Consider the following 18,593-nt stretch of genomic DNA (forward strand, 5'->3'; position numbering starts at 1 on the left):
TAGTTTCTAGACCTAAAGGACATATTAATACCTCTAAACCAGGTCACTGAACAGGCTAATGCGTTCTTTGAAACTATCAAACACTGTATACAACATGATGACCTAGTTCTTTAAACTGTTGGTATGAATTATGTTAAATACTTTTTGAGCTAGATACACATCATAGCATGCCAAAACTTCAATGGGGAATCATTTAACAGTAAATATCTCCAAGAGGAAGCAAACCATTAGTACTTCTGAAGAACAGATTACAAGGACAAGTTTATGTTTAATACACATTAAGAGTCAAGAAGCAGCTTTATCTTATTTTTTTTTCTTTAAGTTACAATAATCTTATCAAATCTTTTCAATACAGGCATGCCCAGGAGACTTCCTCACCTTTGCAGTGGTGCATTCAACCATCTGTGCTTCATCTAGACAGATCCTCCACCACTCCACTGCTACTAAGGGACTTGGGATAGCCATATACCGCTTCTGGTTCCTGAAACGGCGCCCATCTTCACTGTTACTATGTGGGATGTCCACGTAGTTCAGCTCAGTGCGAAGGACATCGTAAGTGGTGATGACTACCTCCTGCTCTGCTAACATGTGAGGCTGCAAGAAGCCATGTTTCTTCACACCTTGATACACCTACACACATTTATATACACAAACATGAGAGCAAAGACTGAAGATAAGAAATACTTCATAAAGTGTAAGAGCTCTTTATAGTTTTACAGAACACACACTTAAAAATGTTCTTTGCATAATGCAGTGTCAGTTCATAAAAAATGGCTACTAAACTTTTCGTAACTGTTGTTCTTCAAGATGTGTTGCACATGTCCATTCCACATGAGGTATGGATGCACCACACGCACAGTTGTCAGGGAATTTTTTCCCTCAATGGTATCTGTTGGGCCAACTCTAGCACCCTTTGGTGCTGCACGCTTATGCACCGATATAAGGGGCCTGGCTGGCTCCGCACCCTCTCAGTTCCTTCTTACTGGCTAACTCTGACAGAGGGGCAGGAGAATGGGTCGCAGAATGGACATGAGCAACACATTTAGAGGAACAGAAGCTACGGAAAGGTTAGTACCCATTTTTTCTTCGAGTGCTTCCTCAAGTCCATTTCATGTTAGGTGACTCCCAAGTGGAACCTTAGGAAGTGGGCTTGGAGTTCACATATATGCGGACTGCTCTGCCAAACGCAGCATCACCTCTAGCCTGCTGTGTGATGGCAAAGCGGGATGAAAAGGTATGCACCAATGACCAAGTCGCCACTCTACAAATATCCTGGGTTGGGACCTGGGCCAGAAACACGACTGAGGAAGCTTGAGCTCTCATCGAGTAAGCTGTCAAGATGGCAAGAAGTGGAGCACCTGCCTGGTCACAGTACATGCAAATGCAGGAAGTGATCCAGGATGAAATTCTTTGGGCCGAAATTGGTAGGCCTTTCACCCTGTCTGCTATTTCCAGGAAGAGCTGCGTGGGCTTACAAAACAGTTTGGTCCTTTGTGTATAGAAGGCGAGGGCCTGCCTAACATCCAATGTGTGAAGACGCTACTCCTCCCTATTCTTGTGCGATTCCAGGAAGAATACTAGCAGAAATATAGAGTGGTTATTATGCACGTAACCACCTTTGGGAGGAACACAGGAGTGGGGGAGAAATTGTACTTAAAGAACACCATATACGGGGCGTCTGAAGTAAGGCCCCTGATCTCCGAGACCATCCTGGCTGAGGTAATCGCTAATAGGAAGGCAACCTTCCAGGAGAGGTACGACAAGGGGCACAATACCAGCTGCTCAAAGGAAGGGCCTGAGAGTCTTAACAGGATCAGGTTTAGGTCCCACTGTGGAATGGGTTCATTAATTTGTGGTTATAATCTCTATAAGCCCTTAAAGTGAATGGACATTTTATGTGAAAAAAACCAAAGATGGCTGCTAGGTGCACTCCAACTAGCCCTGCTGTTTCAGATGAAGCATATACTCCAAAACTGAGTGGAGAGGTGACCTACCAGGTGAGATGCCTCGTTGGGATGACCACAAGGAGAAACGCTTTCACTTGGCGAGGTAAGTCACTCTAGTAGATGATTTCCTACCGTCTAGCAATACCTGGCGGACTTACTCCAAACAGGCCAGCTCCGCTTCCATGGAGCTTCCACACAGTCAAGTGGAGGACCTTGACATTCAGGTGGAGCAATTGGCTGTGATCTTGCGAGATCAGGTCTGGAGGGGAGGAAACGGCACTGGGATCGCTACTGACAGGTCTAATAAGATGCCCAACCAGTGCTGGTGTGGCCATGCTGGGGCTATAAGAATAACCTTTGCTCTATCCTGCTTGACCTTGAGTAAGACTTTGTGCATGAGAGGAATGGGGGTGGGGGGGGGAAAGGGGGACAAAAACACACATAACAGATGCTTTGTCCAATGGAGTAGGAAGGCATCTGTAAGCGAGCCCAGGCTGCACCCACGTAGAGAGCAAAACTGCTGACACTTTGTTTTGCTTGGTTTTAAACAGGTCTTTGAGGGGAGTCCCCCACTGCTAGAAGATGGTCCTGATTATACCGGGGTGAAGGGACCACTCGTGGTGAGAGGAGAAAGATCTGCTGAGGTGATCTGCCAGATTGCTCCAGGCTCCCGGAAGGTGAGAAGCTTTGAGGTGGATCGAGTGCTTCACACAGAATTCCCACAAGTGAATGGCCTCTTGACACGGGGGACGGGGAGGGGAGGAGAAGAGCATGCCCCTTCCTGCTTGTTGACGTAAAACATTGCTGTTGTATTGCCCGTAAGGACTCACTCAAGCTTGCCTACAATCTAGAGTATAAACACTTGGCATGCTAGGTGAACCACAGTTCTCTGACATTTATATGTAAGGAAAGTTCCTCCTGGGACCACAGACCTTGAGTTCTGAGTTGCTTAAGGTGAGCACCACAACCTAGCTCGGACGCATCCAAGGTTAGGGATACTGATGGTCAGGGACTGCCCAAGCCTACCGACCAGGAGTCCCTCCACCAATCTAGAGAGGCGAGGACCTGGGCAGGAACTGTAAGCACCGTGTCCAAATGACGACGGCTTGGCGAGTACGCCGAGTCCAGCCATACTTGAAGGGGTCTGAGGCACAGTCTCACAAGCGGTACTATGTACGTGCATGCAGCCATATGATCCAATAATCTGAGGCAAAAACTGGCTGTCATGACAGGGCGTGCACTGACCTACGATATCAGGGATGACATTGCCTGGAACCCGAAAAATGGAGGTGTGAAAACAGGCGTCTTAAGTTGAAGGCAGCATACCAGTCCTTTGGATCCAAGGAGGGGATAATGAAGGCCAGGGATACCATGCAAAAATTCAGTTTCTTCAGAGAACTCTTGAGGAAACTCAGGTCTAGGGTGCATCCGAGACCCCCTTTGGCCTTCAGGATTAGGAAACAACAGGTGTAAAAATCTTTTCCCCTCAAACTCTGAGGTACCTCCTCCACAGCCCAAACCCAGAGGAGGGCTTGCACCTCCTAGGCCAAAAGTTGCTCGTGAGAAGGGTTCCTGAAGAGGGATGTGAAAGGGATGTGTGGGAGGGAGGAATGGAAATAAACTGGACAGTATAACCTTCCTCCATCATACTCCTTACCCAGCAGTCCAAGGTGATATGGGAACATGCCTGGCTGAAGCAAGAGCAATGGTTCAAAAACCAAAGTGGGGCAGGATCCAGTACAGGAACCGGCATAATGCACTCGAACTCCCCATCAAAAGTTCTGCTTGGATCCTCTGGAGTGTCTGTGAGAGCCTGTCAGCAAGGCCAAAGTGGGTGAGATGTCTGTTTTTATAACCTGTTTCACTTCTAAAACAGGTCCTGGCACAGCGATGGAGTTGGGAAGTGGACCAGTTGTTGAGGCCTGAAGTTTCCTGGAAGGCGCTGGTGCATATAGATCTAGAGACTTGAGGGTGGCTCTGGAATCCTTCAGGCTATGAAGCTTCGCATCCATTTGCGCAGGGAAGAGCAAAGTACCTTCAGGTCCTGAATGGATTGTTGGACCTCCACTGGTAGACCCGAGAACTGAAGCCACGCGCATCTGCTCATGACCACTGCAGAAACCATGGACCTAGCCACCGAATCTGCCGCATCCAGGGCAGCCTGCAGGGAGGCTCTGCCCACAGACTTCCCTTCCTCCACCAGAGTGGAGAACTCCTGTCTGGACTCCTGGAGAAGAGAATCCTTGAACTTCATCATCGACTCCAACATTAAAACCGTTATCTCCCCAGCAACGCCTGCTGGTTGGAGAAGCGGAGCTGTAGACCCTCTTTCTACCACAAAGGTCTAGTCTCTGAATCTTTTGCTTTCGAGGTCATTTCTTGCTCTCCCTCTCATTGGCCGCTGAAACCACTCGGGACCCCGGGGGGGATCAGAGTACAAGTACCCGCAGCCTGGGGTTGGAACAAAGTACTTCTTTTAGGTCTCTTTTGTGGTGGGAGACAAGGAGGACAGAGTTTGCCACAAGGCTTTAACCGGTCCAATAATGGCCTCATTGAGAGGGAGGGTCACCTTCGATGGGCTTGCATCAGACAAGATATCAACCAGGCTATGGAAGGACTCTACCTCCACTTCCAGCCCAAGGTTCGAGGCCACTCTTTTCAATAGCTCCTGGTGAGCTACTACTAAGTCACTGTGCAGGAGGACAAACACGCCCCAAACACTGCCTCATCCGGGTGAGGAGGAGGAACAGTCCTGCACCAGTTGAGAGGTCCTCTTCCTCACCTTCTGCAACAATTGGGTCCCATAAATCTAGGTCCTGATGCTTGGTACCAGAGTCCATGTCGGGTGCCGGTCATATGGATAGGGGCACTTCATTCCGAGACTACGGATTTCGAGCATCTGAAAGAGGGCTCTTGCATAGGAGGAAACCCCCACAGGTTCCAAAAAGGCCATTGCATCTACATAGGCCAGTCCCAAGTGCTTGGCAGTACCCCTGTACCTGGGTCCACTGACTGGTAGGGCTGCCTGGGTGGAGAACTGGCTGTGGTTCCTCGAGTGGAAATAGGACTCCACTTCTCCACTCCGGTCCTGGGGCCGGTTTTGTTCAATATCTTCATAAATGATCTGGAGGATGGTGTGGATTGCACTCTCAGCAAATTTGCGGATGATACTAAACTGGGAGGAGTGGTAGATACGCTGGAGGGCAGGGATAGGATTCAGAGGGACCTAGACAAATTGGAGGATTGGGCCAAAAGAAATCTGATGAGGTTCAATAAGGATAAGTGCAGGGTCCTGCACTTAGGACGGAAGAACCCAATGCACAGCTACATACTAGGGACCGAATGGCTAGGCAGCAGTTCTGCGGAAAAGGACCTAGGGGTGACAGTGGACGAGAAACTGGATATGAGTCAGCAGTGTGCCCTTGTTGCCACGAAGGCCAATGGCATTTTGGGATGTATAAGTAGGGGCATAGCGAGCAGATCGAGGGACGTGATTGTCCCCCTCTATTCGACATTGGTGAGGCCTCATCTGGAGTACTGTGTCCAGTTTTGGGCCCCACACTAGGATGTGGATAAATTGGAAAGAGTCCAGCGAAGGGCAACAAAAATGATTAGGGGTCTGGAACACATGACTTATGAGGAGAGGCTGAGGGAACTGGGATTGTTTAGTCTGCAGAAGAGAAGAATGAGGGGGGATTTGATAGCTGCTTTCAACTACCTGAGAGGTGGTTCCAGAGAGGATGGTTCTAGACTATTCTCAGTGGTGGAAGAGGACAGGACAAGGAGTAATGGTCTCAAGTTGCAGTGGGGGAGGTTTAGGTTGGATATTAGGAAAAACTTTTTCACTAGGAGGGTGGTGAAACACTGGAATGAGTTGCCTAGGGAGGTGGTGGAATCTCCTTCCTTAGAAGCTTTTAAGGTCAGGCTTGACAAAGCCCTGGCTGGGATGATTTAATTGGGGATTGGTCCTGCTTTTGAGCAGGGGGTTGGACTAGATGACCTCCTGAGGTCCCTTCCAACCCTGATATTCTATGATTCTGAGACCAATGACAAACCTTTCTCCGGGGACCATGGAGGGGTGGTATACGTTGATGCCAGGGAGAAAAGACCTGCATTGGGGCAAGTAGGGATGGTTTCCCTCTAGAAGGTACCTGAGGAGGCTGCTACCGAACTGGCACTTGGGGCCACATGCTCCCTTCTGCTCCCTGGTATTGATGTCGCTGACTCCTGTACTGATGGTGACAGTGGCACCAAAAGCCAGGTCTCTGGCCACAAGCAATGCTTCCGGGGTACATGGTACTGCAATCCTGCTGGTACCGTATTGCCCTTCCAAAGGAATGGGATAGTCTGGGACTTGACTCAACGGAGCCTGCCTACAAGGCAGAGTTGACGCTGCCCCTCTCAGAACAGGGGCAGAGGAGGGGCTAGACACTGTCTCCACTGTGCTCCCCGTGCTTGACCCTCTTCAGGGAACGTCCCCTCTCGAGCTGCTTCTCAAGTTTTTTCTTCAGAAGGTGAATGGTGCCGAGAGTCTCTCATGGCAGGAGGAGCACTCTGTACTGACACAGAGGCACTGGGTGCTGAGTTGGACCAGCTTAGCTCCGAAGAGGGACAGAGTGCTGCCTCCATCAGGAGGGACTTCCAGATGGTCTCCCTGTCCTTCTTCATACGGGGCTTGAAGTCCCAACAGATCTGGCAGTGGTCCCTGATATGAGTCTCTCCGAGGCACTTCAGACAACTGAAGTGTGGGTCACTCACAAGCACAGGCTTGCTGCAGGAGGCCCAGGACTTGAAATCTGGGGGTCAAGGAATGCCCAGGCACTCGGGGCAGACAAAATTCCACTAACAGAGCGAGAAATGCCAATTAACTATATACAACTAATCTACAACAGTCCAAACTGTGAACTTGAAGAGCTGGGATAGGGAAACAAGAGAAAAGGACTAAACGAAGACTGAGTAAGAGTTTGCCGAAGGAAGAGGAGCTGTTCCAGTGACAATCATAGGCAGGAAGAAGGAACTAGAGGGTGTGAAGCTAACTGGGCCCCTTCTACCAGCACACAGCACAAGAGGGTGCTACAGCCAACCCGACAGATACCACTAAGGGAAAAAAATTCTCTGGAGACTGTGCATGCCCGTGCGTGCACACCTAAGCATGGAATAGACATGAGCAAGCACTCAAAGAACATTTGCACTCAAGATTATTATTAAATTATACAATTGAAAGGAAATAGGGTGTCCCAACTGATTGCCTCCTCACCCCCAGAGAAGAAAAGGATTTTTGTACTTCATATGACAGCTGTATTTGAGCTTAGCTACTTTAACATGGATTTAACATGCAGCAACATTATGGAAGTAACTGTTAAAACATGCACTTTTTTCCTACAGCAGAATATCATGGTAGAATAGTCAAAGACAGAAACATGCAGTCAAACACCTTTAGGAACAGGAACAAAGTGTGAACTTGAGTAGACTATTATTTCTATCTTCCAAGGAATCTCCAAACAGAATCAATGCAACACATGGAATGAACATGAAAGACGGTGGCAAAAGCACCAACAAAGTCCATAAATCTCCTTTAGTGACCTTCCACCAGAAGTCTTATAATAAAAGTATCTTTATTATTTATTATAACAGAATGTGTGTATCTGTCTCTCTTTTACCTCAACATTTTCAATGTGATCCTTTCTGTGAACCATACAGTAGATGAAAGGGGAAAAAACCTAAATTCATAAGATAAATTGAGGCTTGTAACGGATGTATTTCACAGTGTTAAAATGTTACATCTGCAGGAAAATGCAATAAATATTGTAAACTTAAAACTTTTATGTATACTTTGAGTACTTTAAAATATTAACATTGTTAGATTTCAGATTGTACATGCCATATTCCTAGAATTTAACCAGATACTGTAACAATGTATAGTTTTCAGTTTCCTTGATCTTATTTCCTGTGTCTTGTGCCACAACAGTCTCTGCCAACCAGAAGCATTTGCAGATAAATCCTGCGTAGCCTCTGTGGCCCCAGGATAGAACATGTTTAGTCACTCTATGGTGACAGGGCAAATATGATCTGGTTGGTATGTGGCAGCTGTGAGGGGATAGATTGCTAAGTGCAGACAAAATCTTAGGAGAATTTAGCTGCCAAACTCTAACCTCCACGAAGCATGTGCAAATTGAGATTTTTCAGAAGTTTATAACTTGGCCAAATATGGGAGAATTCTCAGACGGGTGGTGAAATACAAAACTCTGACACAAAGGCCAGTCTTCTGCCAAATTTGGTTTGTGTCTTATATTCCTAAAAGCTCACACTTTAGGGTTTCAGCCAGCCATCTGCAGGGGTCAGGAAGGGATTTCCCCTCTCCTCCCAATGTATTCTGCGGTGATTTTTGGTCTCCCTCTTTTGAAACATCAAAGATGGCCATGGCTGGACATGAGACACGGGATGGGATGAGGAGGCACTGAGCATTCTCTCATTCACGTGCTTAACTGGTTGGTTCTTACCTCACACGCACAAGATATAACTGATGGGACACTATATGGGACACTGGGAAGGAATTTTCCCCCAGGTCAGATTGGCAGTGACATTGGGGGTTTTTTGCCTTCCTCTGCAGTGTGTGGGTGCAGGTCACCTGCCAGGATTTATCTGGGTGTATCTCACGTAATCATTTCGCTGCCACTGCAGGGGCTTTGGGCATTGGTGCATCTCAGTTACTCCTATTCTCTCCCTGTAACACATAATGGCCTAGTCTTCTGTGGGCTGTGTAACACGTTGATCTAATTTCAGTTACTGAGTTTAGTGGAGAGATGCTAGGTGGTGTTGGTGGCCTGTACAGGAGGTACACGAGGTCAGACTAAATGATCTGGTGGTCCCTTCTGAACTTAAACTCTATGACTCTATAAACCCACTGGGAATTGATGAAACAGGAAAGCTTGTTTTCCTCTTCCAATCTGTGAATCTAGGTATGAGAAGATAAGATGAAATCATCTTACCAGGACTTGAAGGGAAGATGATCTCACATGCCTGTTGATCTCATCCACCCACTGATGGCAGATGGAACTTGGAGAGATTATCAGAGTGGCGCCTGTAGAAACTGGTTTCATTGCTACTAGGCAATGGGGACAATAAAAGGGCTTAATCTTCAAGTTTTCCTCTTTGTAGTTTACACATTCAGCATGCTGCCATAGGTGGCACTTCAGGCACTGCACACGGGCCTTACAGTCAACCAAGCCAAGCTCACCACAAATGCATTCAAAACGATAGTCAGAGGTGTTGAATGGAAAAATGGAACTGGCATGCTGTATGACACTGCCAGCACATTCTTGGGAGTCTGAGGACTGGTCCTTTAGGACTTCTACATCATCTATATTTTTACATTCACTGAGGACAGGACTGGTGGAATCACTGAACATGAGATCGCCTTGCAAATCAGCAGACTCCAAGTCCATAACTCTTGGCTGAAGATTTTCTTCTTTTATGCAGGTCCTTTGGCCTGTCTCAGACTTTTTATTATTTTTGCTAGTTGTACAGTAGTCATGCTCTTCTGCGGGAATGTCCACCAGCCGGGGTGGTTTGACTTTTTCTGAAGATGTGACCCTACTTGCTGATTCTTTGGTTTGAGTTTTAGCATTAGGCAAAGATGTCTTCTGAATCCTTCCAGGACTCCTTGTTGTCTAAAAAACAAAGTTAAATTGTCAGTTAAAATTTTTTTTCCCCTCTTTGATGAGGAAAGTATAGCCATCTCGGGAGTAAACATATATCTTCTGGTTTGGGCTGGGTTTTGGGGACCAAGTACTTAATATTAATTTAGGATTTTTCAAAGTGTTTCATAAACCTCCTGGTCATAAAACTGTAACATCTGCCAGCCCTTACAGCAAGCGCTTCAAAACTTTATAAAGGACATAGTGAAAGATTTTAACCCCAAAATTTGACCTACTTTGGGTTTTATTTTTCTTTTTCTTTTTGGTACAGTCTACATATTATAATTCTTTATTTCTGTTTTCAAAGCAAACGCTTCAGGTTTTTGGTTAAAAGTCAGTACCATCAAGCAAGCATTAATGGGGAGCCCTTTAAATAGCATCACTCTGGCAGCATGTAACTGGCAAAAATAAAACAGCTCCATGCAACATTTGCCTTAATTCAGTGGTTCTTAACCGTTACTGCAGCCTACACCCTTTGGTTCTCAAACTATGTTCTCGCACCCCCAACCAAAATCATTGAAGTAGATCAGTTCTTTAAACCCAGATATATTTTTTGTTTGTATATTACAGTTATGGTTAAAAAATGTATAATGTTAATAAATACATAGGTTTGATGAAACAAAGTAGTTGTACTTCTGTGCCTGTGCTTAATTAATGTTTTCGATGATTTACCTTCTAAAAAAATTTGGCATGTCTTGCACCCCCAGAAAGGGCATCTCGCACCCCCACGGGATGATGGTTCTTAACCTGGAGTTAAGAACCACTGCCTTACAGATCCAGACTAACACGGCTACCCCTCTGATACTTGACTGACTCAACTGATACTTTTAGCTCTTGTTTTACCTGTTTTTTGGTTCTCTCATGCCTCTTTTGTTCTTTGTAATTCTTCCCCAACTTGAACGATCCAGCCAGACCATGACCTTTAACCTGTTCCACTACTTGTTCTGCAATTAGTTTTTCCAAAGTTCTTTTGAGAAGACGTCGGTTTCTCTGTATGTCATATCTATATATGGCACTGACATACTTAAATATTGCAATGATGGAAGCTCCCTTCTTCACATTCATTTCCTTGACAGCTGCTAATATCATCACCCGTAAGCCTACATGCAGAATGAAACTAGGGTTCAGATAAAATGAAAAGTTACATGGGAGAAAACGTATTTATGTAGCTCTGTAAATGCATTGCCTGCAAGTGAATTAAAAGGTTAAAAAAAAATAAGCTCGACAACAGAGTAAGCAGTCCTGCTCAAGCTAGTTTTGCAGACCATTACTTTTTAGTAAAGATATTGAATACTGTCTAAGGAGTACATATAAGAGTGGAAACAAAGAAGTCTTGTTTTTATTAACAGGGATATGCAAGTACAATATTTTGGTCTGGTCAATAAACCATCTTGTTACAATGGTTCTACTCTAGATAAAGCTGTGCTGCATGGAGTTCTACAATGCAGCTCACAACTGGTTTTACCTTTAAAATGGATCTACTATAAGGACAATTACAGTTCCCAGAGTGCAGTGCTATATTCTTGAGGAAAACTATCCCTCTGCATCAGAGATGAAGCCATCAGTAAACTGCTCCCTTCATACAAATCAGGTGCAACCCTTGTGCTCCTAGTAAGTTGCCAATACAACCTCAATAAGCAAACTGTTTTATATAGGTTTTGTCTCTCCATGAATACTTACTGGGATACTGTACTTTCTCCTTTGACTTAAGCTCCACTTTCTTTGCTTTTTTCTTTTTGTTTCCTTCAGTAGGCTGGGGTGGAACGAAGAAGTTCACCAATTCACCCTAATAAAGACAACATTCAATAACGGTAGGATGACGTATATCTGTGACATAATTTTGAACTGTTTTATGAAATTAATATTTTCAATTAGCAGACTAGCAAAAAGCATTTTTACTTCTAAGACATCAGTTCCTCATTAAATACTTTTGCAGGACCACAGGAATGGTCATGCTGGATCAGACACAATGTCCATCTAATCCATTATCCTCTCTCTGACAGTGACCAGCGCCAGATGCTTCAAAGGAAGGTGTAAGAACTTCATGGTAGGCAGATGTGGAATAATCTGCCCTCCACATTTAGTTTCATCCTGATCTTTAATAGGTTGAAACTGACAAACTCTGAAGCATGAATTTAATAGCTCTTCTGAGACTGCTATTATTAATTATAACTCTGGATATTCTTGATATCCATATAAATATCCATTCTCTTCTCAGTTCTTGTTAAATTCTTAACCTCCACAATTTCCTGTACAATGAGTTCCACGGTTTAATTATACATTGAATAAATATTTCCTTTTATCAGCTTTGAAATTCCCAACCTTTTAATTTCATTGAATGAGTCCTTGTTCTTGTGATAGGAGACAACAGAAAATTCTTATCTACTTTCTGTATACCATTCATGATTTTATATATCTTTATCATGTCCCTTTTTATTCATCTCATTTCTTAGGTAACACTCCCAATTCTTTTTCATCTTTCTTTATGAGATAATTTTTTCCAGGTCCCTGACCATACTAGTTCTGTAATATCCTTTTTGAAATGGGTATTTCAGTACTGCATGCAGTATTCCAGGCCACACCACTGATTTACATAAAGACATAATAATGGTCTTTGAATTATTCATCATCCCATCCTTTACGCATCCTAATATCTTGTTAGCTTTTCTGACTGCCGCTGCACATTGAGCTGAAGTTTTCATTTAGCTATATATAATGATGCTCAGCCCTTTTCTTGAGTTGCTACAGTTAACTGAGGAAGTGTATGAGTACTTTAATTGACACTGGATTTAATTTGTCATCATGTTGCCCAATCACCTAGCTTGTTTTGCTCCCTTTGAAGTTCCTCAAAATCTTCTCTGGTGCAAACTAACCTAAAAAATTCTGTGTAATCTGCACTCACCCCCCTTTTCATAGAATTAATAAATATATTAAATCGGATAGGACTAAGTACATAACCTTAAGGCACCCCGCTGTTAACCTTTTGTCATGACAAAAATAGACCATTTAATCCTACTCTTTGCTTTCTGTCTCCTAGGGATCTTGCCTCTCAGCCCATGTCTAATTAGTAGCCTCTTGTGTGGAACTTTGTCAAAAGCCTTTAGGAAGTCTAAATAAAATTATATCCACTGGCTCTTCTTTAGGCACCACCATATTGACCAGCTAAAAGAATTCTAAGAGATTAGTGAGACAGTTTTCCTATACACAAACCATATTAGTTAGACTGTATCATATCATGGTCTTTCAAGTTCTATATTATTTTATCTTATTTCAACCAATTGTCTAGGTACACATTTAAAGTTTACTGGTCTATAATTCCCCAGATCATCCTTGGAGCCTTTTGTAAATATATCTACAATATTTTCTACCCTCCAATTCTTAGGAACAGTTGCTGTTTATAATTAGAAATTACATATTTTTGTAGGCATCTCCATCACTTCATACTTAAGTTCTTCGGAACTCTTGGATGTATTATCAGGGCCTCATGACTTTCTGCTTTTTAATGTGAAAGATGAGAGCCACAAAGAGCCGTGTGTGGCTCGAAGGCTTGCCTCTCTCACCAACAGAAGTTGGTCCAATAAAAGATATTACTACACCCATCTTGTCTCGCTAATATACTGGGACCACCACCGGTACAACTACACTGCTTTTTATTTTTTTAATTTTTTCAGTTTGCTTCAGCACCTCTTTTTCTGATATCACTATCTCCAAGACTACACATAAGAATGGCCATACTGGGTCAGACCAAAGGTCCATCTAGCTCAGTATCCTGTCTTCCCAGAGTGGCCAATGCCAGGTGCCCCAGAGGGAATGAACAAAACAGGTAATCATCAAGTCATCCATCCCCTGTCACCCATTCCCAGCTTCTGACAGAGGCAAGGTACACTATCCCTGTCCATCCTGGCTAATACCCATTGATGGACCTATCCTCCCTGAATTTTTCTAGTTCTTTTTTGAACCCTGTTATAGTCTTGGCCTTCACAACATCCTCTGGCAAGGAGTTCCACAGGTTGACTGTGTGGTGTGTGAAGAAATACTTCCTTTTGTTTTAAACCTGCTGCCTATTTCATTTGGTGGCCCCTAGTTCTTGTGTTAAGGAAGTGTTATTTACTCCTTCTCATATTTACTTTCTCCACACCAGTCATGATTTTATAGATCTCTATCACATCCCCCCTTAGTCATCTCTTTTTCCAAGCTGAAAAGTCCCAGTCTTATTAATCTCTTTTCATACGCCAGTTGTTCCATACCCCTAATCATTTTTGTTGCTCTTTTCTGAACCTTTTCCAATTCCAATAGATCTTTTTTGAGATGGGGCGACCACATCTGCACACAGAATTCAAGGTGTGGGTGTACCATGGATTTAAATAGAGGCAATATGATTTTCTGTCTTTACACCATCTTTATTAGCAGAAAAGAGCAGATCTAGAACAAATATTGCCCAACATTCTCAGCAGTGAAGACCAATTAAAAAAATTTGTTTTTCAAGTGTCCCTGTCTTTCTTAATTGCTCGTTTGAATTCTGGTGATCCAGTGAATCCATTGATGTTTTTCAGGCTTCCTGCCTCTGATATATACTTAAATAATCTCTTAAGGTATATTTATATTTAAAAAAACCTCTAAATTATTTGAGCTTTGAAATCCATTCTGGCTGTAATTTATGCTCCTGTTTATTGGCTTCACCTCATAAAGGTCAGATTTCCAAAATTTGAAAGATTTCTCTTTGGTTTGAATAACCTGTTGTAACTTTCCATTTAGTGTTCAAATTATTTATTTGTATTACTTGAGTGCTTAAAAGCCCTAATCTTAGACAATGACGCCATTGTGCTAGGTGCCATACAAATACAGAACAAAGGACAGTCCTTGCTCCGAAGAGATTACAATCTTGGCTTACTCCTTACCTTCATGGTTCCCTTTTTGTTTAGCAGTACACACATCTTGTGAGACTAATTTTTAAGTAGCATCCAAGCCACCTGTATGGATTTTACTTTCTTTAGTTTTAATTTTAAGGACCTTTTGACTAAACGATTCATTTTGTTGAAAATTCTTTCTAAAATTTCGCATCACTTTTTAAAGCATCACCTGCCCTTTAGCTGTTTAACCTAATTATATATTGTGGTCACTATTACTTAGTGGATCAGCTACTGTTACTGAATTAATTGTGTGTGTTACTTAAGACAAAGTCAAGAATAGCCTCTTCTAGTGTGCTTCAGAACTAGCTGTCCCAAGAAGCAATCACTTAAAATGTCTAGAAGCTGTTTCTCCAGACTTTGTCTTGTTAGTGCCACTTGACCAGTTGGGTAATTGAAATCCCCCATTATCATCATTTTTTATTAGATTTTGTTGCCTCTGATCTCTCTCAATGTTATGCATTCAATTTCCTTTTCCTGATTCAGTGGGCAGCAGTGTGACTCCTCAGGACACTCACTACGCACAGCTCAGCTAGGCGGCAGCAGCCAGCAAGAGCGCAGTACAGAGCCAACCCTATGGGCAGGAGGAGAAGAGCTAACCTGAGCCTGAGAGGTTGGATTGTTTTACGACCCAATGCAACACTTGTAGTCGGTCTTGTTGATTTTAGGATAGGTTGTAGGGTTCTACACTGTCAAGTATAATACACAAAATGTTAATGTTTGAAAGAAAATTGGTTGCTATAATAAGTCTTTTAGATGGCAAGATTCTATGAAGAAACACATATGGATAGAGATCACTAATATTTTTATTGAAATACATGCTACTGGGAATTGTATGATTATGGGAGACTAATTTCCAGATATACATTGCAAGACAAGTGCTACTAATAATAGTAGGGCCCAGATATTCCTGGATGTGATGGCTGATAGATTTCTTCACCAAGTAGACACCAAACCAACTAGATGTGATGCCATTTTAGATTTAGTGTTGGTAAGTGGCAAGGACCTCATAGAAGAGCTGCTTATAGAGGACAGCCTTAGTTTGAGTGACCATGAGATAATCCAGGGTAAACTAAATGGAAGGAGAAACAAAAATAGGTCTGCAAATAGGGTCACTGATTTCAAAAGGGCAAACTTTAAAAAAATAATGGGGATTAGTTAGGGAACTGGACTGAAGAACTCCAGGATCTGACGGCGGAATAGGGTTGGAATTACATTAAGCCAAAGTTGCAGAAGCTACCTGAAGCCTGAATCCCAAGCAAGGGGAAAAAATTCATAGGAAAGGGTTGAAGAGCAAACTGGATGAGCAAGCAGCTCAAACAGATTATTAAGAGAAAGCAGAATGCTTACAAGGAATAGAAGATGAGAAGGATCAGAAAAAAAAGCTACCTCTTGGAGGTCAGAAAATGTAGGGGGAAAGTGAGAACTCTCAAAAGCCGAGTAGAATTGGACCTTACAAAGGAAATTAAAACCAATAGTAAAAGGTTCTATAGCCATATATACAAAAAGAAAACAAGGAAAGAAGAGAGACTGCTAAGTATTGAGGATGGGCTGGAAATTAAAGACAATTTAGGCATGGCTCAACACCTAAACAAATACTTTGCCTCAGTTTTTAATAAGGATAATGAGGAGCTTGGATCAGTGGTAAGGTAGCTAATGGAAATGAGGATATGGAAGTAGCAATTACCATGTCTGGGATGGAAGTCACACCCAAAGAGCTTAATGGGATCAAATTGGAGGGCCCAGATAATCTCCATGCAAGAATATTAAAGGAATTGGCACACTAAATGACAAGTCCAATAAGGAGGATTTTTAATGAAGGGGTTGTACCCTGTGACCAGAGAATTGCTAATATAATACCTATTTTTAAGAAAGGGGGAAAATAGTGACCCAGGAAACTACAGGCCCATTAATTTGACCTCAATTGTACAAAAATTTTGAAAGAGACAGTAGTTAAGGATAGAGATAAATGGTAATTGGGATAAAATATAATATGGTTTTTATGAAAGGTGGATTATGCCAGACCAACCTGATCTTTTTTTGAGAAGACAACTGATTTTTTAGACAAAGGAAATGCAATAAGGATCTACCTGGATTTCAGTAAGGAATTTGAAGCAGTTCTACATGGGAAATAATTAGGTAAACTGGAGAAGATAGGGATTAATACGAGACGTGAACGGTGGATAAGGAACTAGTTAAGACTGGAGATTACAACGAGTCATACTGCAACATGAATGGTCAGGCTGGACAGAGGTTACTAGTGGAGTTCTTCTGGGATCGGTTTTGGGACCAATCTTATTTAACATTTTCATTCAAGACCTTGGCACAAAGTGGATGACACAAAGTTGGGAGGTATTGCCAATATGGAGGAGGACCAGAATATCATACAAGAATATATGGAGGACTTGAAAACTGGAGTAATAGAAATGGGATGAAATTTAATAGTGCAAGGTCATGCACACAGAGACTAACAACAAAAATTTTTGCTAGAAGATGGGAATTTATCAGTTGGAAGTGACAGAGGAGGAGAAAGACCTGTGTGTATTGAATCACAGAATCATAGAATATCACGATTGGAAGGGACCTCAGGAGGTCATCTAGTCCAACCCCCTGCTCAAAGCAGGACCAATCCCCAACTAAATCATCCCAGACTGGGCTTTGTCAAGCCTGGCCTTAAAAATATCTAAGGAAGGAGATTCCACCACCTCCCTAGGTAACGCATCCCAGTGTTTCACCACCCTCCTAGTGAAAAAGTTTTTCCTAATATCCAACCTAAATCTCCCCCACTGCAACTTGAGACCATTACTCCTCATTGTCATCTGCTACCACTGAGAACAGTCTAGATCCATCCTCTTTGGAACCCCCTTTCAGGTAGTTGAAAGCAGCTATCAAATCCCCCCTCATTCTTCTCTTCCGCAGACTAAACATTCCCAGTTCCTTCAGCCTCTCCTCATAAGTCATGTGTTCCAGTCCCCTAATCATTTTTGTTGCCCTCCGCTGGACTCTTTCCAATTTTTCCACATCCTTCTTGTAGTGTGGGGCCCAAAACTGGACACAGTCCTTCAGATGAGGCCTCACCAATGTTGAATAGAAGGGAACGATCACGTCCCTCAATCTGCTGGCAATGCCCCTACTTATACATCCCAAGATGCCACTGGCCTTCTTGGCAACAAGGGAACACTGTTGACTCATATTCAGCTTCTTGTCCACTGTCACCCCTAGGTCCTTTTCTGCAGAACTGCTGCCTAGCCATTCGGTCCCTAGTCTGTAGCGGTGCATGGGGTTCTTCAGTCCTAAGTGCAGGACTCTGCACTTGTCCTTGTTGAACCTCATCAGTTTTCTTTTGGCCCAATCCTACAATTTGTCTAGGGCCCTCTGTATCCTATCCCTACACTCCAGCGTATCTACCTCTCCTCCAAGTTTAGTGTCATCTGCAAACTTGCTGAGGGTGCAATCCACACCATCCTCCAGATCATTTATGAAGATATTGAACAAAACCGGCCCTAGGACTGACCCTTGGGGCACTCCGCTTGATACCGGCTGCTAACTAGACACGGAGCCATTGATCACTACCCGTTGAGTCCGACAATCTAGCCAGCTTTCTATCCACCTTCTAGTCCATTCATCCAGCCCATACTTCTTTAACTTGCTGGAAAGAATACTGTGGGAGACCGTGTCAAAAGTTTTGCTAAAGTCAAGGAACAACACGTCCACCACTTTCCCCTCATCCACAGGGCCAGTTATCTCGTCATAGAAGGCAATTAGATTAGTCAAGCATGACTTGCCTTTGGTGAATCCATGCTGACTGTTCCTGATCACTTTCCTCTCCTCTAAGTGCTTCAGAATTGATTCCCTGAGGACCTGCTCCATGATTTTTCCTGAAATGAGGCTGACTGGCCTGTAGTTCCCAGGATCCTCCTTCTTCCCCTTTTCAAAGATGGACACTACATTAGCCTTTTTCCAGTCGTCCGGGACTTCCCCGGATTGCCATGAGTTTTCAAAGATAATGGCCAATGGCTCTGCAATCACATCCGCCAACTCCT

The 18,593-nt window shown here is 43.4% G+C and overlaps 1 protein-coding gene across 5 annotated transcripts in view; it reads right to left on the bottom strand.

Annotated features, from left to right (window-relative positions):
- SHPRH (SNF2 histone linker PHD RING helicase) overlaps window positions 1-18,593 on the bottom strand; it is a 139,725-nt gene that overhangs the window by 82,147 nt on the left and 38,985 nt on the right. For 4 of the 5 annotated variants that reach the window (XR_007355789.2, XM_048844315.2, XM_048844316.2 and 1 more), the window contains exons 7-10: window positions 11,324-11,429; window positions 10,487-10,743; window positions 8,936-9,616; window positions 379-630 (exon numbers count right to left, since the gene is read on the bottom strand). Coding sequence is in view for 4 of the 5 variants with exons in the window: in XM_048844315.2 (XP_048700272.1) it covers window positions 379-630; window positions 8,936-9,616; window positions 10,487-10,743; window positions 11,324-11,429 (1,296 nt within the window). In the remaining variant the exon portion in view is untranslated. Of the gene's footprint in view, window positions 1-378; window positions 631-8,935; window positions 9,617-10,486; window positions 10,761-11,323; window positions 11,430-18,593 lie in introns of those variants that run through there. The other variant, XM_048844322.2, reaches the window with a different exon arrangement.

This window comes from Caretta caretta, chromosome 3, assembly GCF_965140235.1.
Source record: "Caretta caretta isolate rCarCar2 chromosome 3, rCarCar1.hap1, whole genome shotgun sequence".
Taxonomy (NCBI): domain Eukaryota; kingdom Metazoa; phylum Chordata; order Testudines; family Cheloniidae; genus Caretta; species Caretta caretta.